General features: G+C 49.5%; 1 protein-coding gene across 2 annotated transcripts in view; it reads right to left on the bottom strand.

Moving 5' to 3' along the window:
- agbl4 (ATP/GTP binding protein-like 4) overlaps positions 1–15,228 on the bottom strand; it is a 249,801-nt gene that overhangs the window by 113,440 nt on the left and 121,133 nt on the right. For both annotated transcript variants that reach the window (XM_027001298.2, XM_027001299.2), the window contains one exon: positions 3,773–3,989. In XM_027001298.2, coding sequence (XP_026857099.2) covers positions 3,773–3,989 — 217 coding nt within the window. The remainder of the gene's footprint in view (positions 1–3,772; positions 3,990–15,228) is intronic.

Below are 15,228 nucleotides of genomic sequence, written 5' to 3'. Positions count from 1 at the left end.
GGCCCGTGTCGCAGCTCCGGTTCGGTGTGCATGCGCGTATATTACTGCCGGAAATGCAGAGAGTATGTGCAGCTATGTGCTTATATGGTAGGGTGTGTGAGTGCGGGTGCGTATGTGTGCATGCATATACTGATAGCGTACACATGTGGCCATCTATTTAACTGCATCACGTTTTTGACTTCCACTGCTAGAGAGACAGAGTGTTTTACTATTGCAGACAGAGTCGCTGTAGCCTCATCTCTCTCCCTCTCCCTCCCTTTCTCTCTTTTCCTCCCTCCTCACCCTTCCCCTTTTCTCTCTTTCTACGTGCCTCCCTCTCTCCCTCTCCCTCCCATCTCTCTCTCTCTCTCTCTCTCTCTCTCTCTCATTATAAGAGGGTTGTGCTGCCACAGACCCAAGAACACAGGCCATAAAAAGACAAATAAGGCTATAAAACTGCATGTGTCCATGCATACTAATGCCACTTCAGGACCCGTCTGCCGCAGGCCTCCTGTAGCCCCACCTGCTGCGCTGTGCTTCAAAGCACACTTCCCACTTCCCACCACATAGCGCCGTGCGACAGGGAGAGGCCATGCCACCACGCCTCAGAGCCCAGCAGGCCTGCGGTACAGGCCCAGTATAACTGCAGTGGAAGCCCAGTATAAGTCCAGTATAACTGCAGTGGAAGCCCAGTATAAGTCCAGTATAACCGCAGTGGAAGCCCAGTATGACCAAAGTGTAAGCCCAGTATAAACCCAGTATAAGCCCAGCATGACTGCGGTGTGAGTGCTTTATAACTGCAGTATAAACCCAGTATAAGCTCAGCATGACTGCGGTGTGAGTGCTTTATAACTGCAGTATAAACCCAGTATAAGCTCAGTATGAGTGCGGTGTGAGTGCTTTATAACTGCAGTATAAACCCAGTATAAGCTCAGTATGAGTGCGGTGTGAGTGCTTTATAACTGCAGTATAAACCCAGTATAAACCCAGTATAAGCTCAGTATGAGTGCGGTGTGAGTGCTTTATAACTGCAGTATAAACCCAGTATAAACCCAGTATAAGCTCAGTATGAGTGCGGTGTGAGTGCTTTATAACTGCAGTATAAACCCAGTATAAGCTCAGTATGAGTGCGGTGTGAGTGCTTTATAACTGCAGTATAAACCCAGTATAAACCCAGTATAAGCTCAGCATGACTGCGGTGTGAGTGCTTTATAACTGCAGTATAAACCCAGTATAAGCTCAGTATGAGTGCGGTGTGAGTGCTTTATAACTGCAGTATAAACCCAGTATAAACCCAGTATAAGCTCAGTATGAGTGCGGTGTGAGTGCTTTATAACTGCAGTATAAACCCAGTATAAACCCAGTATAAGCTCAGTATGAGTGCGGTGTGAGTGCTTTATAACTGCAGTATAAACCCAGTATAAACCCAGTATAAGCTCAGTATGAGTGCAGTGTGAGTGCTTTATAACTGCAGTATAAACCCAGTATAAACCCAGTATAAGCTCAGTATGAGTGCGGTGTGAGTGCTTTATAACTGCAGTATAAACCCAGTATAAACCCAGTATAAGCTCAGTATGACTGCGGTGTGAGTGCTTTATAACTGCAGTATAAACCCAGTATAAGCTCAGTATGAGTGCGGTGTGAGTGCTTTATAACTGCAGTATAAACCCAGTATAAGCCCAGTATAAGCCCAGTATGAATGCGGTGTGAGTGCTTTATAAATGCAGTATAAGCCCAGTATAAGCCCAGTATAAGCCCAGTATAAGCCCAGTAGAAGCTCAGTACGAGTGCAGTACCAGTCAGAATGCGGAGCTCTTACATGATATCTCCTGGTCCGATCTTATAGCTAGTCATGTGCTCAGATATGGCGATGCAGGTGAAAAAAGTGACAAGCAAACCCACCTGGAAATCCTGAAAGCTCTCATTTCAATTGCTGCTTATTCACAGTGGTTTAAGAATCGGAAAGGTCTAATATTAGTTGCCATCTTGACTGGCATAAAAAGATTCCAATACATCAATGAGTCCAAACTCTACTGTTATTACTACAACTGCTACTACTACTACTCCTAACAACCAGCACTTTTTTTTTTTCCTGAAAAGCATTAGTTATACAAAGGAAAACAGACTTTCAATACATTGTTTCAAATGAATTATAACAATAATTTCTGTAGTGTCTGAATAGCTTCAAAGGAGACATATGCTTCCTTCTCATATCACTACCCCATATCAGCTGGCCGCCACATGCTGAGAGCATCACTGCTGTGTGGGAGCTCCCCATCTGCTCTGAAGCCCAGCTTCAGCCTGAGTCTTCACTGAGCTTCAGTACTCACAGTGAACAGTTCTGTTCATCACCAGTAACAAGGGCTTGGCTTTGTGGAAATGAGCTCTGCTATATCAAATCATGTCATAAAATCCAACCCTACACTCCAAACCCTACACTCTGGCTTCTACACCTGCACCCCTACATCCCGACCGCTATACCCCAGGCATACTCTCTGACCCCATACCCTGACCCCTACACACTAGCCCTACACCCTGACCCCTACACACCAGCGCTACACTCTGACCCCTACATACCAACCCTACACCCTGACCTCTACACACTAGCCCTACACCTTGACCTCTACACACTAGCCCTACACCCTGACCCCTACACACCAGCCCTACACTATGACCCCTATATAGCCTCTGAGCCACCCATGCTGTGATGTGATAACTGCCCAATTTACTTTGCCATTCAAATTCTATTTCATAGGCAGTGGATGTCTTTTCTAAACCAGTGCCCTGTTTCTTATCAATAAGCGTCCTTTCATCACAGGCAGCCCATCTCTCCTTGAAACATGGATGCGATGGAAGGGGGAAAAAATGAAAACGGGTTTTAATCTTTCAAGCATTTCTAATGAGTTTTTCTTCTACAATTATTTGATAAGAGCAGAGACAGCACTGCGGGCACCATGCATGATCCAGCACCTGAGCCAGTGAGGGCTGAACGAACACACACACACACATACACGCTCATACATGCACACACACACGCACACACACACACACACACACACACACACACACAGATACACACACTCACACACATACACGCTCACACATGCACACACGCACACACACACACACACACATACACGCTCATACATGCACACACACACACACACACACACACACGCATATTCACACACACTCACACACACACGCACGCATATTCACACACACGCTCGTACACAGACACACAGACACACACACACACACTCACACACACACGCACGTATATTCACACACACGCACACACAGACACACACATAGTGAGAATGAGTGTGAATAAAAGGAGCTATAGCAGCACACTCTGTATGTACCGATATGTGAAGCTGAAGGTGGGAGGTGAAGTACATGGAAGTCCATGACATACCCTGCAGATCTTTCAGCCTGTTTAAATTATACTGCGCAACACAATCGGACATGATAAGAATCAAATCAAGGGCACAACAAACTCTCCGCTATTAAAATTCATGAGAATAATTGCCATTTGTGTCCATCCTGCCAGAAGTATGAGACTGAACTGAGACACGCATACACACTCTCACACACACACACACACACACACACACACACACACACACACTCACAGACCCACATACCCCCATGCAAACGCACACACACACACACACACACACACACACACTCACACACACACACACACACACACACACACACACACACACACACACACACACACTCACACACACACACACACACACACACACACACACACACACACACTCACCACACTAAGCCCCAGCTGTTCCCTCTTCAGGTACTCGAGGTTTCTATGCTCCAGGCTGGCCAGGTGGTGCTGCAGGCGTGAGTAGGTGTATGGGTAGCAGTAGGCAAACTGGTACACGTCGTCCTCTCGGTCGAAGCAGAAGGCGAAGGACATGACGTAGTTCCTGCGGTGGTCCGGGCAGCGGTAGTAATACACATTCTTAGACGGCAGCCTTTGCCTGCAACAGAGGGAAGGAAGGGAGCAAAGGTCATGACCTTTCTTCCCATGATCGCTGCGATTCATAACGAGAGCAGAACCGACCTAAAGCAGAAATGTCAGTTGAGAGAATGTTGGTAAACATTTAAGTAACAGCTCTAAAGGCGGGAGGCTGAAGGGCCTGTAAGCCTCCTCACTCTGCCTGGTGGGCATTTTCTGCGTTCACGTTAACCATATTGCCAAGTGTCATTCCACTGAGGCTGCTCAGTGTCCAGTCGTTCCCATCCCATGTTTCCACAGAGCTCCTGGCCTGTGACGGCTTCCTCAGAGCCACCGGAAAACTTCAGGAGAAAAAAAGAGCCCTGATTGGCTGGCTCAGCCTGGCTGTTCTCAGAGCTCCGACAGCCTGCAGCTCCCTCTCTCCACTGCTGCTCTCTTGGCCTGCGTTAGTGGCCGACGCTGGGCGTTATCCCTTCAGGGCTCGGGCCCACGCCCTGCCCATGCCCCGCCCCTACCGTGCAAGCAGCCCTGGGAGAGAGGGCGGCTGGTGAGGGGAGTGGGTGGGTGGAGAGGAGAGCAGGAAGAGCCATCCATGATCAAGATGACACCACTACATCTTCTCCAGACTCTCATCTTACTCTGCCGACCTCTACCCCCACATGCCTTCCATTTGTGGTCCAGCTGCCAGCTGCTCAGTGGTGTTACGGCAGAGTGTGCAGTGGTGTGTATGGTGGTGTGTGCGGTAGTGTATGTAGTGGCGTGTACAGTGGTGTGTGCGGTGCATGGGTGGTGACGTGTGCTGTGCGTGTGTGGTGTTTGTGCGGTGCGTGTGGTGGCGTGTGCGGTGGTTAGTGTGTTGCATGTGAGGTGGCGTGTGCAGTGCGTGTGCAGTGGTGTATTTGCAGTGGCGTGTGCGGTGCGTGTGGTGGCGTGTGCGGTGGTGTGTTTGTGGTGGCGTGTGCAGTGGTGTGTGCGTTGCATGTGCGGTGGTGTATGCGGTGCGTGTGGTGGCGTGTGCGGTGGTGTGTTTGCGGTGGCGTGTGCGGTGGAGTGTGCGTGTGTGGTAGCACTGGCAGCTGGACGGGACAGTGGCTGATTAAAGGTTGACGCGTGCTGTAACAGGCAGGTGGGAGATCATCAGGGACAGAGATAGAGAGAGAGAGAGAGAGAGAGAGAGAGAGCTGGTGGGAGTGTAGAGGGTGGGAGGGGGGAGGGGGAGAGAAAGAGGGGGAGAGAGGAGATGAAGGACAAAGAAAGAACATGGGCAGTGAAAAAGGAGGGAAGAGAGAGAGAGAGAGAGAGAGGGAAAGGAGAGTGGGAGATAAAGAGGATGAGAAAGAGGAGGATGATCAGAGGGTGGGATAAAATGGGCCTGAGAACAGACATGCAGGGGAGGTGGGGGATCACCTGGGTCTGATAGAGAAACACCTCGCTCAAAGCAGCCTGCACTGGGCCGGACCACCATCACCCACCCAGCTACAGCGGGACCATACACATCACACCATAACCCAGCGTAACACGCACACACACAAACATACACACAAACACGCGCACACACACTCGCACACTCGCACACACACACGCATGCATGCACATTGGCTAAATTACAAACACACACCTACAAAATCTTTAATGCCTTTTCTGGGACTCAACAAAGTGAAGAGCTGAATTGAAATTCAGGCAAACTAGCCTGGTACTGTGGACCCAACGGTGGACAAGCGAGGGAAAGAAAAGAGGGCAGTCTGATCAGTGCTGCGGTGGAAGAATGAAGAGGCGCTATTGCGTGTGTGTGTGTGTGTGTGTGTGTGTGTGTGTGTCTCAGCAGAATACTAATACTGCAAAAGTGCCTTTTCAGTATGATCACCACCATTATTCAGAACACACACACCCACACACCCACACAGGCACACACAACACGTACTCACACCGACACACATACCCGCACACAAATTCCCTTTATGGCATGACAGCTCATGGCCTCCCCAGACCCGCATCTCTCTGCTCACCTCCCCAACACATCCCTCTCTTTTTCCCTATCTGCATGTTCTCCATGGTAGCCCCCCCCCCCCCCCCCCCCCAAGTACATGCAAACAAAAACACAAACATAGTCCGTTTTTACAGACATGTAATCTCACATATTTTCACCTACTTGAAAAAAAACCTCAGGATTAAACACAATTGCAGATGCTTTCACACACGCACACACACACACACACAGTATGAGCTTAAAGGCAGCCTTCATGCTCGTGTTAGTATTTGGCCTACGTTTGAGTGGCACTAGATTCATGACTACACAACTGTTCCATATATGCCCTAATCGACCTCCCAGCCAATAATAATTTGCGTTCTCTCTCACACACACACAAATACACACGTGCACACACGTGCATGCAGAAACACCTTCCTGCCTGTGCAGGGTTACTGATCCAGCACAGCCCCTCCCTCTCTCCCTCCCTCCCTCCAGCTCTTTGTGTGGACACTACCCAGGCTCCTCTTCAGCGCTTGACCTTGTTGGCTGGTGAGAGGCTCCTGGCTATTGATTTTAATTACCCAGCGGGAATTTAGTGCCTGCCTTCTCTGCTTTGCTGCACCGCTATTGGCTCAAGAAAATAGCTTTGTATGTTCCTCCAGAGAGAGAGAGTAAGTGAGAGAGAGAGAGAGAGAGAGAGAGAGAGAGAGAGAGAGAGAGCCTGAAGCACCCCTGAACCGTTGGGTGGTTTCCTGTCTGTAGCATCTCTCTCTCTCCCCTTCTCTGTCTCTGTCTCTCTATCTATCTTTCTCTATCTCTCTGTCTGTCTCTCTATCTCTCTCTATCTCTCTCCATCCCCCAATGTGGCTGCTGGCAATTTGTTTTATCTAAATGATGGCGGCATGAGGCTGGGTGTGTTTCCGGCTGTGGTACAGGGCCCCTGTTCCCAAACACATTTATCTCGGTGGGTGTCAGAGGGGAGAAAAACAACGCCCCCTGGACAATAATGTGCACACATGTGGCTTAGTAATTCTGCGAGGCCTGTGTAGCGCCCTCCCATCCACACACACACACACACCCAAAACACACACACCTCAGTGGAAAAAAAGACACAGCACGCTGTAGCAGTGAGGGATAGTAAAAAGGTAGGGGGAGCACAAGTTTCCACACAGCAGAAAACTTTTCACAGCTCGTCTCCACGAACAAGGATATCGCTCACTGCTGGTGGTTGTATGGATCTTAACATTTGACTGTGTGTGTGTGTGTGTGTGTGTGTGTATCTGTGTGTGTGTGTGTGTGTGTGTGTGTGTGTGTGTGTGTGTGTGTGTGTGTATCTGTGTGTGTGTGTGTGTGTGTGTGTGTGTGTGTGTGTGTGTGTGTGGGAAAGACTGAGTGAAAGCGGGTGCTGGCAAGCTGTCAGCTAAAAGGCAGGAGCGTTACTGAGATGTCACTCTCCATCGGCGGGTTGTTCAGGCCAGTTAGCAGTTCCTGGGCGGGTGCTTTGATCCGGCCGCTGTTGGCTTCCCCCCGAAGTCGTCCAGATGAGGGAGAAAATGGCTAGCTTTCATACAGAGGGGGACATCTTGTCTATATCCTCCAATCAATCACGGGTAGAGGTCATCACTAGTGCTGGGCATGTCTCTCTGTCTCTCACGCTCTGTCTCTCTGTCTACGTCTCTCTCCTTCTCTATCTCTCTCTCTCTTACTTCGTCTCTGTCCCTCTCTCTGTGTCTCCATCTCTCTCCCTCTCTCAGTCTCCCTGTCTCCCTCTCTCTCCCTCTCTGTGTCTTCGTCTCTCTCCCTCTCTTTGCTTCCCTGTGTCTCCGTCTCTCTCAGTCTCCGTGTCTCCGTCTCTCTCTCCCTCTCTCTGTGTCTCTGTCTCTCTCCCTCAGTCTCCCTGTGTCTCCATCTCTCTCCCTCTCAGTCTCCCTGTGTCTCCGTCTCTCTCCCTCTCAGTCTCCCTGTGTCTCCGTCTCTCTCCCTCTCTGTCTCCCTGTGTCTCCGTCTCTCTCCCTCTCTCAGTCTCCCTGTGTCTCCGTCTCTCTCCCTCTCTCTGTGTCCCTGTGTCTCCGTCTCTCTCCCTCTTTGTCTCCCCGTGTCTCCGTCTCTCTCCCTCTCTCAGTCTCCCTGTGTCTCCGTCTCTCTCCCTCTGTCTCCCTGTGTCTCCGTCTCTCTCCCTCTCTGTCTCCCTGTGTCTCCGTCTCTCTCCCTCTGTCTCCCTGTGTCTCCGTCTCTCTCCCTCTCTGTCTCCCTGTGTCTCCGTCTCTCTCCCTCTGTCTCCCTGTGTCTCCGTCTCTCTCTCCCTCTCTGTCTCCCTGTGTCTCCGTCTCTCTCCCTCTCTGTCTCCCTGTGTCTCCGTCTCTCTCCCTCTCAGTCTCCCCGTGTCTCCGTCTCTCTCCCTCTCTCAGTCTCCCTGTGTCTCCGTCTCTCTCCCTCTGTCTCCCTGTGTCTCTGTCTCTCTCCCTCTGTCTCCCTGTGTCTCCGTCTCTCTCCCTCTGTCTCCCTGTGTCTCCGTCTCTCTCCCTCTCTGTCTCCCTGTGTCTCCGTCTCTCTCCCTCTCTCAGTCTCCCTGTGTCTCCGTCTCTCTCCCTCTCTGTCTCCTTGTGTCTCCGTCTCTCTCCTTCCCCTTGTCTCCATCTCTACTGGTCCTGCCTGTCACCCTCTTGATGTGCTGAAGGTTAAATGGTTTCAAATACGTGCACAAAACTGTCAATTGACACAGTGTGTCCCTCTGCTCATCAGTGCAGTGATGTGGCGAGCCATCCCTGTGCTCACACCAGCGCTCATTACCTCCCCAGACTCTCCCCACACCTGCGCCATGCTGCCCTCCTCTCGGCTCAGCCGTGCTTGTTTTCACATATAAAACACGTGTCCGTCCCAGGGAAAATTAGGGCGTGGAGAGGGGCCCTCTCCTCTCCGCTACAGGGCTGCGGGATGGCATGGTTACTAAGCAACCAATCTAGCTTTGTTGTCTGGCGTTGCTGAAATCAGGCTTGTGTTTGGAGAAATGGCAGTAGAGGAATGGTAGTGGAGAGTGGTGTGGGAGGGGGCTGGGTTCTGCTATCTGGTGTTTTTATTCTCAGGATCTGAATTGCCAGTCTTGTTTGGAGTGTCTGAACTGCCAGCGTGAGCGAGCTCTGTGTGGGGGCTTGGAGTCTACACAGGCAGCTGGAGAGCAGCAGAAGGGGACTACACTTCCCAGCAGGGGCCAGCGAGAGAGAGGGCCACACTTCCCAGCAGGGGCCAGCGAGAGAGAGGGCCACACTTCCCAGCAGGGGCCAGCGAGAGAGAGGGCTAGCGACAGTGTGCGTGTTTACCACATGTGCTAAATGAGCAGTTTAGTGATATTTGGAAATGCTAGAGGAAATGCCAGGGGAGCCCATGAAAAAGGCAACTTCAAAGGAGGAGAAAGTGGCTTTTTGTGCCTCCTCTGCTCACTGAAGCACCTGCCGAGAACCTACACCTACTGTTTATGGAAGACAATACGCAATTAAACGGAGTGGAGCTCCATCTCTCTCTCTCTGCTTGCTTTTCACTTGCTCTACGTGAAATCGCGAGTAAACAAACTGATTCCTTTTTTCCCCCATTATATATTTAGAGATATATTTATGAGAGATTTCCTGCAAAGGCATTAGTGCAACACAAGGGTGTGGTATACAAAGGAGCATCAGGTGTTTTACACATCAGTTACTCTTCAGTAGTTAAAATACAACACACCTTCTGCGGCGTTAACATTACCAGCACAACAGGCTGGTGCGCAGACAGGCCGCTAAAACCATCTAGCAGAAAAATGGCAAATGGCTTTGGCACAGGTGTGTGTACTAGTCCCACATCACTTGTGACTGATGGTGTTACACGCTAGAGGAAATGACTGGAGTCAGATACTAGCTAGGACTGGGCTGTGGTTATGTAAGTTGTGTTTAGAAAATCGCAACCCTATACTAATCTCATGCCATTGCTGTGTAACCCATTATGGCCCTGCCTAGTGGATAAAGAATACAGTTCCGTTTTTGCTGTCAACAGAAAAAAACAAAACAAGCTAAGAACTACAAGCCCCAAGTCCTCACTGGCTGTAATTAAGGACTCCAGGTTTCCTGGAGATATTAATGCCTATAAAATACTTGTAGCATGTGTGATTGCTGTGTGCATCCTCCACCCAATGCTGACTAGATGGTTCACATTAGAATCTGAATAGCTGCAAATGTGTAACTTATGTTTCTGTTTGCAGTGGCTGGTATAGTTAGTTCATCAGCACACATAAACACTCTTACACACACGTACAATCTCTCTCTCTCTCTCTCACTCACACACACACACACACACACACACACACACCCACACAGAGTTGCAGTCCTTTTCATAAGCGTACAGGGACATGTTCAGTATTAGCACTAAGAGGCTGGTCATGTCGTCAAACGGCTCTCTCGGCTTCTAAATCAGCCTCTCATTAGAGCAGAGATCATAAAACTCCAACTGTAGCAAGAGACAGAGCGAAACAGAGAGAGAGAGAGAGAGAGAGAGAGAGAGAGGGGTGGGGGGACAGAGGGAGGGACACAGAGAGATGGGCTGCCTGCAAACACGAGGACTGATGTATTCCAGGCGAGCGCTCTTAACGACTCCCTCCTGTGTGCCTTTCTGCATGCCGAATTGGAATGGGGGGTGTGGGGGGTAGAGACACAGCTGAACAGCAACCTACTGGGTGGATAATACTATAACACCACATCATCAGCAGGGATGTTTAAATGCAATGCTGCACATTTGTCGATTGTACAGGGAGACCAAAAGAGCCTGATATTCCCACATGTGTGTGTGGTTTAGATTACAGCTCAGATTAACAGCTCCCCTGGTCTGAGGCAGAGCTGGATTTGAAGGGAATTACTCTTAAAGGGGCTGCAAGGGGAAGTGACATAAAGCAGCGCACAGAGTAGCGCAGAGTAGCACAGAGCAGAGCAAATTAGCACAGAGCAGCACAGAGTAGCACAGAGCAGCGCACAGAGCAGCCCTGAGTAGCACAGAGCAGCGCAGAGTAGCACAGAGCAGAGCAAATTAGCACAGAGCAGCACAGAGTAGCACAGAGCAGCGCACAGAGCAGCCCTGAGTAGCACAGAGCAGCGCAGAGTAGCGCAGAGTAGCACAGAGCAGAGCAAATTAGCACAGAGCAGCACAGAGTAGCACAGAGCAGCGCACAGAGCAGCCCTGAGTAGCACAGAGCAGCGCAGAGTAGCGCAGAGTAGCACAGAGCAGAGCAAATTAGCACAGAGCAGCACAGAGTAGCACAGAGCAGCGCACAGAGCAGCCCTGAGTAGCACAGAGCAGCGCAGAGTAGCGCAGAGTAGCACAGAGTAGCACAGAGCAGAGCAAATTAGCACAGAGCAGCACAGAGTAGCACAGAGCAGCGCACAGAGCAGCCCTGAGTAGCACAGAGCAGCACAGAGTAATCCAGTGCAGCTCATGGTAACTCTATCAAACTACATCAGCTACAGAGCAGGTAAGCAACAGACAGAGTAATGGAGTACATGGGTAGATCAGCTCTAACACAACGTGACAGAAGCTGACACAGGGCCACACGCCAAGGCTAATCTACGGGCATCACACACATACCAACATCCTGTACACACGCACACAGCATGGATCCGCACGCTTGGAATACACACACTGCAAATCACTGTGCAGGGGACAGTATATCGTGAGCAGAGGCTGGGGGAGGCACGCTTTGAGCGCTGGCTGGGGGTCTACACTGAAGTGTGTGTGGGGAGCTGCCACGTAGAACGGAGAGTGGACAGGGTTTACCACTACGGCCAACTGATCAATTATACACACACACACACACACACACACACACACACACAAGCGCACACACACGCACACGCCAACACAGACATGGACATAAACACTGGGGCATGGAAAAATATGCACACGCACACAAAGAAGTGTGCTCACCCTCACACATGCACACGTACTCACGTACACACACACACACACACACACACACACACACACATACACGCACGCACACACACAGAAAGAGCGCTCCTCATCCAAAGTGCCGTTGGCAGCATGGACTGCAAACGGCTGATTTTTATCGTCCACCATCCTGTTCATCCATCACTCGCCTCTAATCAAAAGAGTACTGCAGAGATCGCTCTGGAAAACAGCAGGCTGCCAGTGTGTGTGTGTGTGTGTGTGTGTGTGTGTGTGTGTTTGTGTGTACGTGTATGTATGCGTGTGTCTGGGTGCTTCAATTTGTGTGTGTGTCTGCATCAGCTCCAACACTGACCAGCAGATGGCTTTCAAGGCGCAGAGGAGTGATCCGTCTGTGTGTGAAACACCCATGATTCTCTGCATGGGGTGGAAGAGCCCCACCCAATTCTTTGTCTGCAACGCAGGCCGGTTCACCTGATCTCTCCTACGCACCTGCACTTACATCAGAAAATGGCCTACAACACCCATATGTCTCAGGTGGCTTGGACCATCTGTACAAGCAGCACATTGGTGTGTGCATGTTCATGTATGTGTGTGTGTGTTGCACCGTGCCCCTGTGCTTGTTTGATATCGAGGAGGCTCCAGAAAGTCGCCCCACCTTGTCCAGGCGGGGACCTCATGACTGGGAGCACAATTACACTATAATGCTTGTGTGTGTGTGCATGTGTGTATGTGTGTGTGTGTGTGTGTGAGACCCCTGCTGTGGTAAGCAGAAGCCCCACTGCGCCAGGGTAAGGCTGTGTAATTATTCTGGAGCAGATGAGCCCCCTCAACCAGCCGGTATGGCGCCATACCCCCCTCATGGGGCACAGGGTATCTCACACGTACACACGTGCACACACACACTTACACGTACACACACACGTACACACACGCACACACACGCACACACAAACACTTGGGGGGGGGTGAAGCGGTGCAATGGGGCAGGGAGGCATAAGGGCAGGTGTGAATTAGAGAGTAAAAGAGAGTAACAACAGACAAACAGGGTGATGTCAGAGGACAGCACTGGTGTGAGAGAGCGTGTCTGTGTGTGTGTGTGTGTGTGTGTGTGTGTGTGAGTGTCTGTGTGTGTGTGTGTGTGTGTGGGTGGGTGTGTGTGAGTGTGTGTGTCTGTGTGTGTGTGTGTGGGTGTGTGTGAGTGTCTGTGTGTGTGTCTGTGTGTGTGTGTGTGAGTGTGTGTGTGAGTGTGAGTGTGTGTGTGTGTGTGTGTTTGTGTGAGTGTGCTCGCCACAGGTCAGGTGCAGATTGCGAAGGTGGCATCAGCGCAGTGTCAACCCACCAATCGACATCCAACACCTTAAACAGGCCCGTTTTGTGCCAGTGTGGACACATGGACTATAGAGATGTGGTACTAGATTCCGCCATTGCAACATGACACTTCCTTCTGTAAACCCAAATGCCCTGTCCAAAGTGTGCCATTTTGTTACAATGACAATGCAAACGTGCCGTGTGGAAAGGCACCATGAGGACTGTAAGGATACAGGAAGAGATGGAAACGATCATTTCTGTTCGGAACAGAAGCAGCGTGTGAATGAGATGCACCTCACGCCTGCTTTAACTTCTAGTCAAGCAGCTCTTTCTAACCCTTAGAGTGAAGTCTTAGGGTGGATTGTTGGTCTGTGCAGTCGCTTGTGTTTTCCACGTAATATGGTGGCCATGCTCAGGTCAGAGCCGTGTGATTCACATGCAAACACAATAACACCAAGCCCAGCGCTGGAAATATAATAGCAGAAAATATCAGGCTAGAATTTTCAGTGGAAAGGAAAATAATAATAACCGAAAACAGAGTGTTTGTGTAAGTGAAGAAAAACAGTGTTAGAGAGGGGAAAAAAGGCACAGGGATGTTCCAGAACAGGTGTACTGCTTTTCATCCTTCGCCTTGTCCCGCTCCCCAACTCTCTCCCTCTCGCCTTCTCTCAGGAGGACAGAGATGTTTTGGCTGACTACATCAGCAGAGTTGATGGAAAGGACCCAAGGAGACAGGTTGGCGCCAGTCTGGCTAACAATACTGCACTCTCCGTTACACACACACACACGCACACACAGCTAAATTTGCAGACACACCCACCCACAATAATCACAATCAAATCCACTCCCACCCACCTCAATAAAATATATACACAGACTGTATTATTATATACACATATATGAATAATAAAAACATTACAGCATGCGTGTGCAGGTGTAAATATGCATATAGGAATTCTACACACACACACACACACACACACACACACACACTCCCCTGGATGGTCTTTTTTTCCTTTAAGCTCGGGTCCTCTACCACGGGCCTGTGAGCTTGAGGGTCTGGTGTAGGATCTTAGCTGTTTCCAGGACTGCAGTCTTCTGGATAGAGATCTCAGATGTTGTTCCTGGGATCTGCTGGAGCCAGTTTGGGGGTCAAAGCTCCTAGTGCTCCGATTACTCTGGGAACCACTGCTGCCTACACCTTCCACATCGTTCCCTGCTCTTCTCTCGGCCCTTGGTATTTCTCAAGGTTTTCGTGTTCTTTGTTCCTAATGATGCCATCCCACCACTGCTATCACTATATATATACGTGTGTGTGTGTGTGTGTGTGTGTGTGTGTGTGTGTGTGTGTGTGTGTGTGTGTGTGTATATATATATATATATATATATATATATATATATATATATATCTGTAGAAGATTCCAGGTAACTACAATGTACTGTAGATATAGAGAGATTGTAGAGAGATGTAGAGAGATCCACAATTGTAGTACAGAAGGTTTCCAGAGAAATAGGACATTTTGGACAGAGGTCCAGTGCAAGCAAAGTGCTTCTGAATTAGTAGTTGAAGGAACCAGTTTATATTTTTAAATAAATAGATGTTTAAATCACAACATTCATTCCATGGAGGCCTAAAGCTCCAAGACTGTAGATCAAACTTTTTCTTTAAGTTTCCTAATTTCATTACTGCCATAGCAACAACTGGCAATGCAAGCAGATATGTCATTAATGCAGTGTCCATTAGTATTAGAATGTCTTGTCACTGGAAACGACAAATCCTTAATTCTGAGTAAGTTCAACAAGCCGATCTGGGAGACTTCTCTTGGTTTCTCTTATTATATTATTATAGTATTATATAACATCAGCCACTGTTTTATTTGTAGGATAGGTCAGCAGAATTATTTTAGTCTTAACAGCAGATTTGTAGGTCAGCGCATCCACTCTCTGAACAGGTAAAACATGAGCAAAGGCATCATCTACGACTTCCTCAGGAAACCCACAGTTTTGAAGATCTTCACACTTTTCTCTACTTCGCTGAAGGAAGTCTTCATTCTCACTG

Source organism: Electrophorus electricus, chromosome 23 (genome assembly GCF_013358815.1).
Source record: "Electrophorus electricus isolate fEleEle1 chromosome 23, fEleEle1.pri, whole genome shotgun sequence".
Taxonomy (NCBI): domain Eukaryota; kingdom Metazoa; phylum Chordata; class Actinopteri; order Gymnotiformes; family Gymnotidae; genus Electrophorus; species Electrophorus electricus.
The sequence above is the reverse complement of the archived record's forward strand: the minus strand, read 5'-3'. Positions and strand labels throughout refer to the sequence as shown.